We start from the raw sequence: 18,379 nt of genomic DNA, 5'->3' as shown, positions 1-18,379 counted from the left end.
TATGTGGAGAAGTAGATGGGGAAGGAGTTTGCCCAGTGTCTGTAGCTCTTTTTTTTTTTTTTTGACAGAGTGGCTAGTGAGAGAGAGAGAGAGAGAAAGGTCTTCCTTTTTGCCGTTGGTTCACCCTCCAATGGCTGCTGTGGCCGGCGCATCTTGCTGATCCGAAGGCAGGAGCCAGGTGCTTCTCCTGGTCTCCCATGCAGGTGCAGGGCCCACGGACTTGGGCCATCCTCCACTGCCTTCCCGGGCCATAGCAGAGAGCTGGCCTGGAAGAGGGGCAACTGGGATAGAATCCGGCGCCCCAACCGGGACTAGAACCCGGTGTGCTGGTGCCGCAAGGTGGAAGACTAGCCTGTTAAGCCACAGCGCTGGCCAGTCTGTAGCTCTTTTAAGAAAACTATTTTAGGGGCTGCCATCGTGGTGCAGTGGGTTAATCTACTGCCTATGATGCCGGCATTCTGTCCCTGTAAGAACACCAGTTCAAATCCTGGCTGCTCTGCTTCCAATCCAGCTTCCTGCTAATGCACTTAGAAAGGCAGCAGAAGATTGCCCAAGTGCCTGGACCCCTGCTACCCTCATGGGAGACCAGGATGGAATTCCTGGCTCCTAGCTTGTGGCTATTTGATGAGAGAACCAGCAGATGGAAGATATCTCTCTGTCTCTTCCCCTGTCACTCAGCTTTGACTTTTGTGGACATTTAAGGAGTGAAACAGTAGATGGAAGGTCTCTTTTTCTGTCTTGCTGCCTTTCAAATAAATAAATCTTAAAAAATAAAATGTTTCAAAGGAAACATTCTCTAGCAAATGAACTTTGAAATGTTATTTCAGGGTTCAAATATGACTTCAGTTTAACTGTGTGAACATTTGGCCTTCAAAACAGATTGACATGAGGGGTTGATTGCATTTATGTGGGCTAACAGTTCTGTATATAATTTGCTTTAGGGTTATGAGAGAATCTACAATGAAATTCCTGACATTAATCTGGATGTCCCACATTCATACTCTGTGCTGGAACGATTTGTAGAAGAATGTTTTCAGGCTGGCATAATATCCAAACAACTCAGAGATCTCTGTCCTTCAAGGTACTTAATTTAAATACCACTTCCTCAATATAAAATATTGATGAGGTGATTTGGAAGACTAAGCTAGGACAGTTTTCTGTCTTCAGCTCTGTAAGAAAATTAATATCTTCCCTGAAGTTGCTGAGGAGTAAGAACTTCTGTTTTGAATTTATGGAGAAACCAGAGTGAAATTTTTTTCCCAGTATCTCACAAAGACCCTGTTCATTAGAAGAAAGCTAACCTTGTGTTGCAGTTCTGTGTTCTGGGCTTTGTGCTAAGTAGTTTCAATGTTACTTCAGAGTAGGTGTTACAACCCATAAGATGAACAAAGTGTCATGCATCTTTTCTAAGGTCTGAGGAACAGTGCATGCTACCGGTCAAGTATGAATTCAGACATTTTTTGGCTTCAAAATCTAGGTTCTTTCCTGTGCTTCATTTACTTAACAATTTGGAGAATTGAGGCTGATTGGATCTGGATGTGATGTTTTTCTTTAGAGGTACTATATTTGTGTTAACCTGGATGTAACTCAGTATTAAAGAGTTAAATTTTGTTGTGTTAAAGCCAGTAACAAAGCTTATACTGTAAATAGGTATAAATGTTTAGTAATAGCTCAACTTCTTGCTTTTAAGTTTCCATAAATTTTTTATCTGGTAAAATTTCTAGACTTTGAGTATTTTTATTGAAGTGCATTGTGAAAATTAAATTGTGGAAAAATATTTTCTAGTAGTGTCCTTTGCTCTAGAAAGTTTAGAAGCCATTAAAAGAGAAGGAAAACAAAATGTTGGAGGATCGAGTTTTAATGGCTTTAGTGATGTTTGGAAATACGGAAACTGCTTGGTAATGACACTATTTATGTGCAGATATGCCAAGTGGTATTTATCTATAAAAATGCTCAACTTTGGCAAGACTTCTTGCTGTAGACGGCTTAATGCTGTCCCTTGGTCTCCCATCATCTGAAGCATTTATGTTCAAGAAAATATAGCTGGTTTTCACTTAGCCATAATACATACGAAAAGGGATACCTTGACACTGGCTTTTAAGAAGTTTTTCAGCCTTTGTTTGGAAGTCTGAATATTTCTATTATGACTTTACTCTCAAGGGTTATTTGAGATAACTAAACCTTGAGTGTATTCCAGACAACTTTTACTTTTGTCCTCTATCCTTTTGCTTATTTGGGTGAAGAGCACATTTGCGTGTGGTCTGCCTGCCCCTACATGTTAGCCTGGGGTCAGAAAGTAAGGGCTAATCCTGCTCAGGCCTTAGGCTGCTGGCCAACTGTTCATTCTGGGTTTTGCTACTACATGTACCTAGAATTGCTATATTATAGAGCAGGGCTTCTTGAATTTGAAGGGGCAGGAATCCCAAAATGAAGCATAGGCTAGAATTTCTTGGTTTTTTTTTTTTCTACATTCAAGTTATGACTTTTCTACAGTTGAGAAAATTTCGTAGAAAAATTATTAAGCATGGATACTTTGGTTTCCATAGCTAGTTTGCATAACTCTTAATCATTTGATTGTTTTTATTTGGCTCACTGCTTAGTTTTTAAATAATAATGTGATAGAAACAAATGCTGAATTTCTAAATAAAATGTTTTTGAAAAAACATGGCTCCATTTAGACAAAGAACTTTAATATAATCAAACTTTTATTGACACAAAAACTACTCCAGTTTAGTATTCACTGGATGTTTTGTAAGATATAAAGTTTTTCAGAGGCATTAGAAGCATACTAATTTTTAAAAAAAGACAATGAAAGTCCTCCAAATTTAACATGTTCCCCACACCCTCTCCCCTAAAAGAACCAAGTTCTATTTGTTTTTTCCATCGAATACAATTGGGATGTGTATTTATTTTCATGTATTTGTTCTTTTCATTACAGGGGCAGAAAGCGTTTTGTAAGTGAAGGAGATGGAGGTCGTCTTAAACCAGAGAGCTACTGAATATAAGAACTCTTACAGTCTTAGATGTTAAAAAATATATATCTGAATTGTAAGAGTTAGCACAGGTGTTTTTTTTTTTTTTTTTAAAGCACTTGTTTTGAGTACAAGTCATTTCTGAAATTTTATAAACTTATGTTTAAGGGGAATTTTTTTTTTAAAGGAAGTGTTCTTTTCTTTTTCTTTCTTTCTTTTTTTTTTTTGAGGGGGTAAAGGAGGGACAGAAAAGTAACCACTTCTCAAGTGGAATATTCCAATAAGCTACCTTTTGTAAGTGCCATGTTTATGATCTAATCATTCCAAGTTTTGCATTGATGTCTGACTGCCACTCCTTTCATTCAAGGACAGTGTTTTTTTGTAGTAAAATCACTGGTTTATAGAAAGCTTTATTTAGGGGGCTAAAGTTAAGCTGCTAAAACCCCATGTTGGCTGCTGCTGTTGAAATACTGTGCTTTGGGAGTAAAAAAAAAAAAGTTATTTCTTTGTCTTAAAGAATTTTTAAAAAATGAGTAGTCATGAGACTTATTCATCTTTCCAGGGAACATACTGATTGGTCTTAAAGACTAGACAGTTAAGTAAATGGTGGCTGGAACATCTATTTTTCTACAAAACTGGAAAAATGAAGCCGGTTCTAGAAGAATGTACAACAAAATAAAACATGTGAAGCTGTGTTGATTATTTTTTTTTTGAGAGTACATTTATTTTAGGTCTTTTAAACAACTTTTTAATTTCACACAACAAATCTTAAATCATGTAAGGAAGCACGTTTGAATTTGGTGAATTTAAGCTGTGCTCCTGGCAAACTTTTATAAAAAATAACGCTTTGCAAACTTTTAAATTGAAAGTACAATAGTAAATCTTTTAAGACTACACTGAGGAAAATACATACATGCTTAACTCTCTTGTTTACTGATCTGATCTAAAACTTAATGAAAAGTTCCTGTAAGATACATACTAGCTTTCTTTGATCATTCTTAAATTATATGACCAGAATGATTAGTGCTCAGAGATTCAGAGCTTACGTTATTCAGTGTCTTGAGAAAGTACTACCTACCATCAGTAATACTTTAGTTCTAAAGAATTAACACATTTCTGACTTCTTCTGCAAAGCGTAAGTATTTGGCAAGATCTAAAGGTATGTGCTAATTTTAACTGCCTATCAACTCCAACAAACCAACCAAGAATTACATTAATAGTTTACAGAGGTATTCTTAGGAATATACCTATTCCTATTCTAGTACAGTCTTACTAGAATTAAAATTCCAAATTTAATGTTCATGTTTCTATCATGGGCTTTCAAAAACCACATTATTTTAGGCTTGTATAGATAATTACGATAACCAAATTCATATTTTTAATTGTGTTTGATACCTGAGACATAAAAGTAGTCATGTAATTCTTAAGTCCTTAAAATTAGTACAATTAAGAGCTTAAGTTGATTACAGAATAGGTAAGGGCTTCTTAAAAGTCAAATTTGTTTAAGAAATAGTTTTATCATCATTAGTCATTACTGTCCATTACTGGTCAGCAAAATGGTATAAACATGATAGAGACACAAAATTGGTTAAAAAACCTCAAATTACTCTCAAGTAAAATTTACTGTAATGTGGGTAATGTGAAAGCCTGATATGATCCTCTGTATAAAGAAGGTTTCATTTAATCACTTGTGCTAAGAATGCTGCCTTATAAAACTGATGGCCAACAGCAATGGTGAATTATGATTTGCAATTTTAAAAACATGGTTTAAGTAAAAAAAAAAAAACAACACTATAAAATTTGCTTCAGCATTAACTTCAATACAAACCAGTGTTTAAATTCACCAATATAGGTCTTTATTTAGAAATACCAATACCAATACAGGTATTTCTATGAATATCAGTTTTATTAACAAATACTTTTCAGTTTACAGATCCAGATTATTTTCTAGTTACTATTAAATAGTAGGTAAGCTAGGGTGGTTCCTAGTTCCCTAAAGTGGTAGGTTATTAGTGTGTTATTTGCCGTTGTTTCTCTGCCATTTCTTGTTGGCGAACTGTATCCTGTGCTGCTTGCTGCATTTTCTCCAGTTTTTCCAGAGTCAGAGATTTTAAGGGCAAAAGTTTTGGTTTACACAGCACCATTGTGGTTACATCTTCCACAGACAACTGCCCTAAGTTTGACAAGAAACAAGAATTAATTTGTGAAGGATAACCCAGTTGTTTGGTGATATGGACTTGCACTAGAATTACAGTCCAAAGGCAAACCATTTTCAGTGAAAATCTTTTAGACTGAGTTCTGCTGTGGGAGCAGAAAGATCAAAGTCACCCCATAGGCCACATTTCTTAACACTACCGTGGTCTTGAGGAAGACAAATTTTGAATTCTACTGAAGACTAAACTACCATAAGATACACAACATTTTGTGTCAGCTGTTTAATTTAAAATAACATTTAGAAAAATATATACATAGTACATAAAAATACAGCAAAGTACATTAATTTAACATAACTATTCCAGTTATGAAACCCTTAATGTAAACTTCTAGCTTTTTGTAATGCTTAATTTTGGTTTCTTTTTCCTCAGTTTCAGATATTTCTGAATTGAATTATTTCATTAAACATTTCATATAATCTGCAATCTTGGGTTTAACAGGATTTGCAGGCATAAGAACTGCTTCATTTACTTCCTCCTCTAATAGCCTGCTTGTTAAAATTGTATGAGGATACTTCTAAAAGTCTGTGAAAAAGTGAATGACAAGGTTTATATTGCTGCAATAAAGAAAATACATGCATTTTTTTACAAAACATTTTTATGAACTTTTTGAAGACTTCATCTAGTAACAGTGGACAGTAAATGCGACATAAAAGAACAGAATAGCTGCAGATGTTTTACTCTGCTGTTACTTTCTAGGTCCCTATGATAGTCCTAAGTATTTGTGATGTAGATACCTTGTTTTGGAAGAACTTCGCGGAACATTGACTTCACTTCTGCCATTTTTGAATTGTTGGATACAGTTTTTTCCTAAAATTAAAAAAAAATTATTCAGGAATAATTCCCCAAAACATAACTGTCTGAGATCATTTCCATTATAGTTTAAAATGTAAAATCACAATTTGTACAGAAAATGGATTATCTTATCTCTGCATACTCTTCCCATTAATTTCCTGTGGTTCTTTTCGTTGGAAAAAGGTTGAGATAGTTTTTACATAAGCAGCCAAAGCTTGTCAACTTTGATCAATCAGTACTAGTGTTACCTGGAAGGCTGGGTGTTCTAAATTTTTCCCCTCCCAGTGAAAAACTGGTACTACAGGATTTTAGACAAAGGTGATAATAAGTACTAGCTGTGGAACAGGTGTTTACATGTAGCCACCATGGTTCACTGATAGTATCTCCCCATGACCACCATTTGAGAGTGGAGTGAGGCAGTGAGGAAGAGGAGGTAGGCAAACATTTCTCAACATTCTGACTTCTCAATAGTTAACAGTTCTTTCAATCCCCTTTGCATAGTAAAAACATCTTAAGGAAGTTACTGACTACACCGCTGCAGTTTGTAAGCAAGGACCATGATAGGTTAAACTGGCTCTTGAAAAACCAAAATGATGACCTATGCTTTCAGCTTAGTAATTTTCTAATACAGAGATACTATTAAGCCAAAGGACTGACATATACTTTTCATGAGTATTTTGTTAGGAATATCCTGGCATATATGCCATTTAGCCAGTGATACCTGCTTGAAATGCTTTACCCCATATTACTAACTGCTTATGTTTAAGGTGTTCTGGACAAAGTTGTAGACTTGCTGCTTCTCCAGAGAGTCCCACATGTTTACATTTCACCATACTGATGCAGTCTTGCCATGCATCTTTCACAACATCACCACAGAAGAAAGATTGACTATTTATAAAGTGGAGAAGCTGGCTCAGTGCCTGCCTTTTCTACACACTGCAAGTTAATTATAATGGAGTGAAGCTGCTTCTGTTATTCTTGCTCCACTACTTCTCTGACATTCCTAATAAAAGCTCGCTACTGTCCATCTACCAAACCTTTTCCCTTCTCTTGTTCACATTCTTACTCTGGAATGTCTTTTAAGTTCCTGAGGAAGCTTTCCCAGAACCTTATCAAACGATCAGGGATAGAAGATGAAGTTGGGAATGGACCAAGCATATAGCAACTCATCATTAAATGGAATGTAAGGTAAATACAACATGTAATTTCCTGAAAATGTAGAGCTTCTACCAGTTTTTTCCTCCTACTTACTCAGGCTTGCCAGTGGTACCTAGTTGTTATTCTTTTCCCCCTAGGTTATGTTGAAGGCTGATGATAATGTAGATGCTTCGACTAGCCTTGAATATAGCTATAAAAAGCAGTATCAGAATGAAAACATTAGGCCCTTATTTGCTGCAGATCTGACCTAAAAGGGAGAATAGATATTATAGGTGTTGATAAGTAAGTAAACTCTTACTTGTATCACAAAAATGCAAAAATGGGGGTGAGCAAATACTAACTTTGATATCAGAGTACGGGACCCCAGCTACTTGGATCTGAATCACTGTTCTTTTTCTAGTTTCACCAGTTCACAGCCAGTATCTGGCCTGAGGAAAACAATGAAACTTGGTGCTCTACCAAACCCAAGTTCTGTGACTAAGCTGCCATTGTTAGTGTAAAAGGTGTGGGGCTAAAGAACTGGTGTGTGGAAGATGAGTGCTGTCACTTGCCTAGGCAGTGTCTGCTTTACTAAGGATGGTTCTTGTTCTGAGGCCCCTTAAGGCACTGGCAGGAGAGAAACAGGAAGGGAGGGGCTAAAATAAGCAAAGCATGGTAGCTGGATGGCCAGCACTGGCTCGGTAACATTTTCTTGATAAGCTGCCCTGGGAGTCCAAACTAGGAAGGAGCATGTACTTACTTCTCCCAGGTGATAGCCCACCATGGGTGCTTTGTCTAGGATGATGTGCTCTGAAGGAGTTGTGGCTGCTCCTTGGACTACTTTCCCATTGGTCAGGTGAGGCGTATTTAAAACCAGGCACAGATGAGCCAAAGGAGAAACGTAGTAGCTACAGCTGAGACTTAACATGTACATAAAATGACCATGGCCATTCAATTAAGTAAACAGGTGTTAGGCACTGCTTATCAGTGAACAAAACAAAAACCTACACTTCTGCTGTTCTGGAGTTTACAGCCTAGATAAGGGAAGAACAGAATGCTACAAGTAAGTGTGATAGAAAAAAATGGTTTATGAGGACTGAGGAATGCTGGTGGGGGGGGCCTTCAATTTCAGTAGCAAAACAGGCACTGTTAGTATAACTTTACTAAGGGGATATCTGCATTATCTACTAAAACCAAATATGCATATTTTTTGACTCATTCTTCCAGTAGGCAGCCCTCAAAGAAATAATGAACATATAAAGGTATAAGAATAAGAATGTGATTCAAGCATTGCATTTAATAGCAAAATATTCACAATAAAGGAAACTGTTTGCCAATAGGTAAAAGGTTAAACAGGGCTGGTGCTGCGGCTCAATAGGCTAATCCTCCGCCTGCAGCACCGGCACATGGGGTTCTAGTCCTGGTCGGGGCACTGGATTCTGTCCCAGTTGCTCCTCTTCCAGTCCAGCTTTCTGCTGTGGTCTGGAAGTGCAGTGGAGGATGGCCCAAGTCCTTGGGCCCTGCACCCCATGGGAGACCAGGAGAAGCACCTGGCTCCTGGCTTCGGATCAGCACGGTGCAGTGGCCATTGGGGGGTGAATCAACAGAAAAAGGAAGACCTTTCTCTCTGTCTCTCTCACTGTCCACTCTGCCTGTCCAAAGGAAAAAAAAAAAAGGTTAAATTATGGAACATCTATAGAATAGAATACTATGCCATAGTAAAAAAATGATGCAGACTGTCAAGGCATATTTTAAGAGAAAACATTAAACTGCAGAAGTAAAGTTATTTTTATGATAGGACCCAAACTTATAATGGTCATAGAATGTAGCTGTGTCAACTCATTATTTCTTGAAACCTTTAGTCTGGGTAATTGGAAGTTAACCAGCTGCTTCCTTTTCTTCCATAGTTTAAGTCTGTAATTTTTTCTGGAAATAATATTTTTAATAGTGCATTTCAAAATCATGATAATGTATGCAACCTTGTAGCTATTTAAGCTGGAAGTCTAAAATTAATGCAGAAGAACTTGGAAGAAAACCAAATCTTTATCATGAAATACTTTACAAGTGAGAGTTGAAAGACATGTCTAGGAAAGATTACTACTTTAAAATCAATAACACATATGCAGAAAATTAAAAATATCTAGAATTTAGTTTGATAACCAAATTAAATTATGGGTTTAGACTGGACTAGGTTGCTAATGTGTCCTTTTGAACTTTGAAATATATACTGGGGCTGGCACTGTGGCAAAGTAGGTAAAGTGCCTGCAGTGCTAGCATCCCATATAGGCACCGGTTTGAGTCACAGCTGCTCCACTTCTAAACCAGCTCTTTGCTGTGGGCTGGGAAAGCAGTAGAAGATGGTCCATGTCCTTGGCCCCTGCACCCATGTGGGGGACCCAGAAGGAGCTCCTGGCTCCTGGCTTTGGGTTGGCGCAGCTCCACTGCTTCAGCCATCTGGGGAGTGAACCAGCAGATGGAAGACTCACTCTCTATCCCTCTCTCAATGGACTATTTGACAAGAGATCAGTTATTACATCTGAGAAACCCTGAGAAGTTGAACTTTCTTTTTAACAGTAGCACTTTTTAGAAACTTTACTATGCTAAACTACTTGATGAATCTCCAAAGAGGACTGATTTTATATATATATATATATATATATATATATATATATATTTAAATTTGACAGGCAGAGTTAGTGAGAGGCAGCAACAGAGAGAAAAGTCTTCCTTCCATTGGTTCACCCTCCAAATGGCTGCTACGGCCGGCGTGCTGTGCCGATCCGAAACCAGGAGCCAGGTGCTTCCTCCTGGTATCCCATGTGGGTGTAGGGGTCCAAGCACCTGGACCATCCTCCACTGCCTTCCTGGGCCACAGCAGAGAGCTGGACTGGAAGAGGAGCAACTGGGACTAGAACCCGGCGCCCATATGTGATGCTGGTGCTGCAGGCAGAGGATTAACCTAGTGAGCCACAGCACCAGCCCCGAGAACTGATTATATATTGTTTCTTAAAAATTTATTTGATCCAAGAATCCTTTAAAAAGTGCTTTTACGGGACTAGTGATCACTAGAACATACTTTGTAATTCTAGGGCAATGTACTTTTCAATATGGCACTTGTGGTAAGATACTATAAATTAAGCAAATACTCATTTTAAGGAAAATGACAATATTTATAAATAACTCATTTTAAGAAAGATTTTATTGAAAGGCAACGTGACAAAGACAAAGATATCCTCTCCTCCATCTGCTGGTTTGCTCTCCAAGTGGCCGCAAATTGCTAGGGTTGAGCCAGGCTGAGGCCAGGAACCAGGAACTCCATCCTGGTCTTCCACAGGAGTAGCAGGGACTCAAGTGCCTGAGTCAGCTGCAGCTGCTTCCCAGGAGCATCAGCAGAGCTAGAGCCGAAGCGTTAATGCCAGGGGATTGCACTCAGCTATGAGATGCGGGAGTACCAACTGGCAGCTTCACCTGCTGTGCCACAATACTTGCCTCAACAACTACTTTTGGAATTGGTAAAAGATTACCTTTTTTCTTTTTCTGACAGGCAGAGTGGATAGTGAGAGAGAGACAGAGAGAAAGGTCTTCCTTTTTGCCGCTGGTTCACTCTCCAATGGCCGCTGTGGCCGGCGCATCGTGCTGATCTGAAGCCAGGAGCCAGGTGCTTCTCCTGGTCTCCCCTGTGAGTGCAGGGCCCAAGGACTTGGGCCATCCTCCACTGCCTTCCCGGGCCATAGCAGAGAGCTGACCTGGAAGAGGGGCAACCGGGATAGAATCCGGCGCCCCAACCGGGACTAGAACCAGGTGTGCTGGCGCCGCAAGGCGGAAGATTAGCCTGTTAAGCCACGGTGCCGGCCAAGATTACCTTTTCTCTGAATATACCAACTCATGACCCAATGGCCTATATATAGGATACCTAGAAAGACCTAAATTGAGCAATAAATGTATAATATATGGTAACTTTGGAATAAATATGTTGCTGAAATATTCACAGAACTGAAAAATTGGGACTTAATGAGTTGATACACTGAAAAACAGTGTATCTTTTTTCCCCTTGTAAGAGGAAAGTTTAGACCATCTTGGAAAAAACAATTTTTGAAAGGAATTCTTCAAATATGAAAAGAGAAAATCTTGCAGAATATCTGGGGATTTGGCAAAAATGACAGCTTCCTATCACAAGACAGATGTTTTAACATGAGCAAGTGGCTGCACTGTGAAATCACTGAGGAAGAGAAGCACAAAGTAGGTCCTTGCACCCACATGGGAGACCCGGATGAAGCTCCTGGCTCCAGTCTGGCCCTGCCCTGGCTGTTGTCATTTGGGGGGTGAGGCAGTGGAAGGAAGATCTCACTGTCGCTGCACCTCCCTATCCCTCTCTGTAACTGCCTTTCAAATAAGTTAACTAAATCTTTTTATAAAAAGCTGTTTTTTTTTTTTTTTTGGGACAGGCAGAGTTAGTGAGAAAGACAGACAGCAGAAAGGTCTTCCTTCTGTTGGTTCACCCCCAAATGGACGCTACGGCTGGCGCACTGAGCTGATCCGAAGCCAGGAGCCAGATGCTTCCTCCTGGTCTCCCATGCAGGTGCCAGAGCTGCAGGCGGTGGATTAACCTAGTGAGCCACGGCGCTGGCCTAAAAAGCTGTTTTATATACACATCTAATGAAGAATATCCAAGAAGAAAGGGAAATAGGAAGCAGACTCATTTAAACAGAACACATAATGGGGTGGGAAAACCCAGGCCAGCAAAAACAATACCTTCATTCTCCGTTAGGCAACCATCTTCATAAAAACAAAAATAATCAACAAAAGCAGAACCTCTAGAGAACCTTTCAGAATGTGAAGAGTAACATTTATTAATTTTGTTATGAAAAAGTTGGGTCCTTGTCATCTCTTGGACTTGAATGTTGTGGACCTGCAGGGGAAAGAACCTCTAAACAGAATTCTTCCTTGAGATCTTATTTGCAGACAAAAAGTAGCCTAGGTCAGAGTCCCTTGTTCATCAAGAAAGTAGGGATTGCTAAAGTGTCCAGAAATCATGAATTTACAGACCAAAATTAATGATTTAGTTTATATTTTATTTGGAAGTGGATACTGGATAATAAAAACTACAGTGATAAAGGATGTTATTTTAGGAGACAGCATGAAATTTATTCTTCCAGAGTAGAAAACTCTGTAAGTAGGGTTGGACCTTTGGCACAGTGGTTAAGACACTTCAGATGCCCTCATCTCATACTGCAGTACCTGGTTCGAGTCCTGGCTTTGCTTTCTTTGGACTCCAGCATCCTAGTAATGTACATCCTCGGAGGCAGCAGGTGATGGCTTTAGTCCTTGGGTCCCTGCTTCCCATGTGGGAGACTTGAAATGAGTTCTGGGCTCTGGCTTTGGTCTGGCCTAGCTCAGGTGTTACGGGCATTTGGGTAGTGAACCAGCAGAGGGCAGATTTCTGTCTCGTGCTTTTCAAATAAAAGTAACTTTTGAAATAGAAGACACAAGAGGTATCCAAGGGTATAAGCAATAGATTTAAACCTCTACCTTCTCACCCACTAACCTTTTTCAGTGATACGATTATGAGTAAGCAGATGGTGCACATTTTTATTCCAGTGGGAACATTGTAGGGTGGGGGGTGGAGAGAGAAAGCTGAAAGGGAAGGGTAAAGACCAGGAGTTAGGTTTTGATCCACATGTGGAAGCCCAATAGTAAGGTAAAAAGGACTGGATATCCACAGAACCCATGGTTCAACTTGAACTGTAGAGGTGGAATTAATAGGCCCAGAAGGATGTGGAAAGATGGGTGGTGGGGCTGGTGATAAAAACAGACACTGTAGCAGTTGAAAAAAGGATCTGGAGTCATGGTAGTCACTTAAACAAATTACTTCATTTTGTAATCCTTAGGTTTCATCTCTGAAATAGAGCTTATTAATGGCATCAACTTGAAATGATTGGTGTATTAAAGATATAATTCATATAAAGCCATAAAAATCTCCCTGACACATGAGAGCTCAGTTTAATGCTAGCAATTCTTACTGTATTGGATCGCTATCGCTACAGTACTGTCATATAATTAGACTCTCCAAAAAAAAGTTACTGTGTATTAGAGTTAAAATATGTTAACATGTATTATAGAGGCTGATGACTGAAACAAAAATGAAGAAAAACCTACAGGCAATCATGAATACTTGAGACTTCTCCATTTGTTCTATCTGTACCCATACTGTCACAAGGTCATTTTTTAAAGATTTGCTTATTTGAAAGGCAGTTAGAGAGAGAGAGAGAGAGAGAGCGAGCGAGCGAGCACGATCTTCCATCTGCCTCAGATGGCCACAACTGTGTGTGTTGAGCCAGGCGGAAGCCAGGAGCCTCGAACTCCATCCAGGTCTCCCATATGGGCGGCAAGGGCCCAAGGACTTGGGCCGTCTTCCTTCGCTGCTTTCCCAGGTGCATTAGTAGGAAGCTGGATCAGAAGTGGGGCAGTCTAGACTCAAATGGGTGCTCATATAGGGTAGTGGCATCACAGGCAATAGGTTAACACACTGGGCCACAATGCTGCCCCAACTCTTTAATCTGTGAATTTAGCATTCCTTTTGTCATGTTTTGTAGCACCCTAGAAGAAATCTCTTAGGAAAAAGAACTGCTCTTTGTGGCTTTTGTTTATGGCATTATTATCCTTAAAAGAATATGCCACTGGAACTTGAAAATCTCAGGCTTATTTAGAAAAATGTAATACCTTAAAATCATCCAAGTTTTGTATTTTTAAATGTTCCTCATCATGCTGTATCACATAATTAGAGTTTGTACCATAGCTCTTTGAAAACATATTTATTAGACAAAGATCATGAATTAAATGGCTGAACAGGACTATTAGTTTTAGATTACATTCTATATTGAATTTCTGATGGAGCTGCATTTTGAGATTATCAACCAAAGGACCAATTAAGTGTTCATGGAAGAAAAACAGGGCCCATAGCCTGTGGTTCTAGCCAGTTGAATGTTTTATTGGTTTGCTTGATATTTCAAAGTATTTTAACCAATGTTTAAGAATCTAGAGGCTTCATGTGAGAACAAAATGTGGCATTAAAGTCCACATTTGCACATGGCAAACTGTGGCCAGGGCTGGGAGTGATGCTCCCATCAGGTGAGCATGTGCTCTCCATCTCCAGCTCTCCAGTCCTTACTGCTGCGGTGGCTTCCCTAGACGATACCTGCCCAGCCATTATGGGCACCTGAGTAAAACACAGGCCCGTGAAATACACTATATGCCAGGCTGTATAATTTTCGCATTAATGGGCATTGAGAAGCAAACATACAATCTTTGAGGACTGAAGGTGGCACCGGGAGCAATCCTATTTATGTAAAGGACATTTTTCTTTTGGGAACATTAAATTAGCTCCTTTAAAATAAAAAATTCAACCTGCCTAGTGCAAGTTGTGAGTGGTGGCAAGAATGACAAAAATAGCAAAACATTTTATCTTTTGTCTTATCCAAGAGTTTGTTGTTGACTGACAGATGAATTTTCAAAACCATGCCAGACTTCTGAACGTAAGCTAACATGAGAAAAAGGTAAAAGAGGGAACCCAGAAAGAATTTTTTAGCAGACATGAAGTTATAATGCTCACTTCTCGAGCAACTGCCCACACGCTAGCAGAGTGTTTAATTTGGATTGATAATGTTCATCTGGAGATGCCAAGTAACATCATGTGTCATACAGTTGGAAAGTATAGTAGATTCTATTCTGCTTTGCTATCTGGCATCTGCTGGTAGAAAAATGTTGCAACATGCTCAATTTGGCTAATTAATTCAGACTCATGTGAATAAAATGTGCAGTGTCTAGCTTCTGAAATGTGCCTAGGCTACAGAAAAGAGGCTGTTCTTGGGTGAATCTGGATGGTGCCATTGGCTTTGGTAATACTCCACTAGCAGGCACTACTATTACATTAGCAGAAAATGGCACACTACTTGTGCAAAATGCCTTTTTCTAGTAAGTTATCCTGTTTGAAAATTCAATACTAGGTAGTAGACCAGAAACTGCTAACTATTAGCTTTTTAAAAAAGTACCTGACATATTTAGTTAGCTATATCAACAATATGTAAGGAAAGGGAATGGATCGTTTGGTATTTTACCTGGTGTATCTCAAAGCACGATCCTCAAATCATCTGCATCAAAATCCACTGGACTATTATGAAAAACAGACTTTTCCAGAGCCCTCCAGAAATCAGAATTACTAATTTTTAATTGAACTCCCTACTATTCTATTCTAGATTCAACACTAGATATTTAATACCTACTATGTGCCCAAATTGGACTGCTCCATGTTATTAATAATCCACTGACCCCATTCCATGTGCTATACATCAAGCTGAAACACTTCACATGTATTTGAGTTGTTAACTTTGTTAACTCAAATCCAAAGAGGTTTTAATGATCCATTTAATACATAATAGAGAGAACGAGTAAACTGTCTAAGGATACCCAGCTAGTGATTGGTCCTGTTCCTGAACCAGGTCTCATCCTAAAACCTGTGGACTTATTTGGTGTAGTATTTTGCCCTCCTGGAATCTGGAGTCAACTTAAAATTGTTTCAAAGTCCCACAAGAACAAACTTCCTACTATATAAAGAAAGCAACTGATGAAGTGTGTTTTTAACTTTTAATATGATGGCTAAAAACATTCTATACCAATATGAAAGATTCTGGCTTCCCAGAGCATTTTTTTCCCTTTCACTTATCTTTCACGATCAAATGTATGTCTAGAAGTGTATGAACTTGGTAGTTGTGAAAATTTTCCTCTTGTGATTATGAAGTAAATTCCACAAACATTTTTCTACCCACTAGGGAGAGAATGTTCCTAATGTACTAAGTATTAAGTACAACCTTGATTTTGCAATTTTTAATAGGCTCTGCTTAATTCTATGAAAAAGCTATCATAAAAACACCAGGACCAATTAGGACTTGCTGAGAATTTCAGAGAGAAAAATAACATTGCCTAAACTGGAATCTGCCCAAATGGCCAACATTGCCTTGGTATTTGCTTTGATAACATCAAGATTCATCTGTATTTGAAGTGCAGGGCCCACACATTTTTCAACAGCAGAGTGCAGGATGCCAGGAGTTGAAACTCATGAAACTATGCTGACATCAGTACACTTTGCTACAGATTACATTACATCAGCTCCAAGTACAGGCAAACTAGTAGCAACATTTATGAAATGTAGGCAGTCTATGTAGCCAGCCCAAAGCACTACTACATATTCTGCACACACAGAAGATTAAATGCTAACCTCTTCTTTGTAGGACACCACACAGGGGTGAACATACTAGAAGTGAGACGGATTTAACTAACAACTCATGGCAAGGATTCATGGAATTGCATTTGAGGTTTAATCATGACTGACGAAGTATGAACAGTGAAGTATTCCTTGAAAAAAAAAAAGTTAAATTTAATCTAATTAAGCCTCTAGACTAATTTCTAGTTTACAGGAAATGAGACAAAAGGGATTTGTTTATTTTGAAAATGACCCATGGCTTGAACTCTTCAAAATGACAGTGTCACAGGAGGAGAAAAAAAGATGTTTTAGATTAAGGCAAAAAAGATATAATCCCCAAATAAAATACATCAATCTTAACTGGATCCTGATTTTGGGGCAGGATGAAGTGGAGAGGGGAAGGGATAAAAGATATTCTTGCGTCATTTAGGAAGATTTGCACATGGGCAGTAAATATTACAGAATTACTAATTTCCTTGTAATAAATGACAAAAAAGTATGCGAGGAAGGATGAAATAAATATGGCCAAACGTTCACTGCTGGACGCAGGTGAAGGGTCTATGAAAGTCTGTTAGTCTTTTAGCTTTTTAGTGTATGAACATTTTCAAAATAAAACACTTGGGGAAAATCATGTTGGAAAGACTTCAGAGGAGAAATAAAAGAAGGTGTGGGTGGCAGGCTCTGTGCTGAATTTCCGATGAACCGAAGATCCATAAAACTTGGCTGGAAGTGTCTTGGACATCCAGGAGACTCCCAACACACTCAATATTCCAGTAAGTGTTTACCAAAATAATCATCATGTGCAGGGTAGAACTGTAAGACAGATGGACCAGACACAAACTGTTCTATCCAAGAAGAAGAAGCAGGGCAGTGGGGCTAAACCAGAAGCGGCCGTTACCTAAAACAGCGACTTCCCTAGAAGGGGTCCAGAAAGTGCTAGATACGCTCAGGACGTTACTTCTTGCTGCAGAGCATCTGGAAGTACGTGTGCAAGGGTCCCCGAGTCGCGGACACCCCACCAACTAAGGGCGGCTGCCACAGCAGAGCGCAGTCGTCACGACTCCTTCCTTCGGCCGGGCGTCCGGCCACTCCGAGTTTACCTGGAGGTTCCAGTCTTTCTCCCGCGGCTTCGGGCACGCGGTCTGCTATGACCCAGGCGACCGCGCGTTCTCGCCTCGAGCCCTCGGAAGGAGCTACACGAGACAGCGCGTGCTGCTCTTGCAAAGAGCCACAGGCCACGGGCGTTATCAGTAGTCACAAGCTCAGGACAGCACGCGCAGGGTCAGGCGCTCGCCCCCCAGCAGGGCTGCGGCGGAAGCCCCGCAGAGGCTCACGGAGAGAACGCTCGGGCGGCGGGGAGCCAGCCGCGCGGGGACCCCTCCGTCCCCCACAGGCCGCGGGGGTGTGGCTGGCTGGGCCCTCGCGGCTCGCCCGCTCCGGCCGGGCCCGGGCAGCCGGTCCGGCGGCCGCGCCCCACAGGGAGCCTCCGAGGGGCGGAGGGAGGGCGGGCCGCCGCCCGGCCGCCCGGAAAGAAAACCTTCCTCGGGCGGAAGCGGCTCGGGGCCGCGCGCGCCCGCGCAGCGCTCGCTCCCCCGGGACGCGGCCGCCCGGAGCCTCGCCGTGGGGTCCGAGGGTCACTCACCTGGCTGGGCGACCCGGGTCGAGACCGGGCACCTCCTGCGGGGCAGGCGGCGGCTTCCCCACCCTTCTGCCGGGACCCCGTTCGGAAGTGCCAAATGCAACTTCCGGGCAAAGAGGCGTCCTCGGAACCCTAAGCCGATCCACTTAGGTAAGTGGCCAGGCGTCTCGGCACACGAAGGGCCAGGAAACTGGATCTGCAGTCCCAAGTGTCCATCAACGTGCCCAACCCCGAATCGCCGGCCACTTCTGGCGCCCCTCAGGGCCTCCTTACAGATGCGTCCCTTCCCGGACGGCTCCGCTGTTGCCCAGGGTAACGGTGAGATTGGGCGAAGGAGAAAGCTACGTCACACTGGAGCCCGGAAACC

General features: G+C 40.7%; 3 protein-coding genes across 5 annotated transcripts in view; 2 read left to right on the top strand and 1 right to left on the bottom strand.

Annotated features, from left to right (window-relative positions):
* Positions 1 to 3,666, top strand: part of PDCD4 (programmed cell death 4) — a 32,036-nt gene extending 28,370 nt beyond the window's left edge. Inside the window, exons 11-12 of the mRNA XM_062213961.1 lie at positions 942 to 1,081; positions 2,939 to 3,666. Of these exons, the coding sequence (XP_062069945.1) occupies positions 942 to 1,081; positions 2,939 to 2,999 (201 nt within the window). The 3' untranslated portion in view covers positions 3,000 to 3,666. The remainder of the gene's footprint in view (positions 1 to 941; positions 1,082 to 2,938) is intronic.
* Positions 3,667 to 3,754: 88 nt separating this feature from the next.
* Positions 3,755 to 18,098, bottom strand: BBIP1 (BBSome interacting protein 1). 3 transcript variants are annotated; one of them, XM_062213962.1, is made up of 3 exons: positions 18,016 to 18,098; positions 5,923 to 5,995; positions 3,755 to 5,145 (listed from the first exon to the last, which is right to left on the bottom strand). In XM_062213962.1, the coding sequence occupies exons 2-3, from the start codon at positions 5,966 to 5,968 to the stop codon at positions 4,982 to 4,984; spliced, it is 210 nt and encodes a 69-aa protein (XP_062069946.1). In that variant the 5' UTR covers positions 5,969 to 5,995; positions 18,016 to 18,098; the 3' UTR covers positions 3,755 to 4,981. The 3 variants fall into 3 exon arrangements, with proteins under 3 accessions (XP_062069946.1, XP_062069947.1, XP_062069948.1); XM_062213963.1 differs by lacking the exon at positions 18,016 to 18,098 and adding an exon at positions 17,474 to 17,708; XM_062213964.1 differs by lacking the exon at positions 18,016 to 18,098 and adding an exon at positions 7,232 to 7,399.
* The window catches only part of SHOC2 (SHOC2 leucine rich repeat scaffold protein), a 91,592-nt gene continuing 91,286 nt past the window's right edge, over positions 18,074 to 18,379 (top strand). The window contains exon 1 of the mRNA XM_062213958.1: positions 18,074 to 18,162. The gene's annotated coding sequence lies outside the window, so the exon portion shown is untranslated. The remainder of the gene's footprint in view (positions 18,163 to 18,379) is intronic.

The sequence above is a fragment of the Lepus europaeus genome, chromosome 17 (assembly GCF_033115175.1).
Source record: "Lepus europaeus isolate LE1 chromosome 17, mLepTim1.pri, whole genome shotgun sequence".
NCBI classification, from domain to species: domain Eukaryota; kingdom Metazoa; phylum Chordata; class Mammalia; order Lagomorpha; family Leporidae; genus Lepus; species Lepus europaeus.
This window is presented reverse-complemented; position numbering and strand designations above follow the sequence as displayed.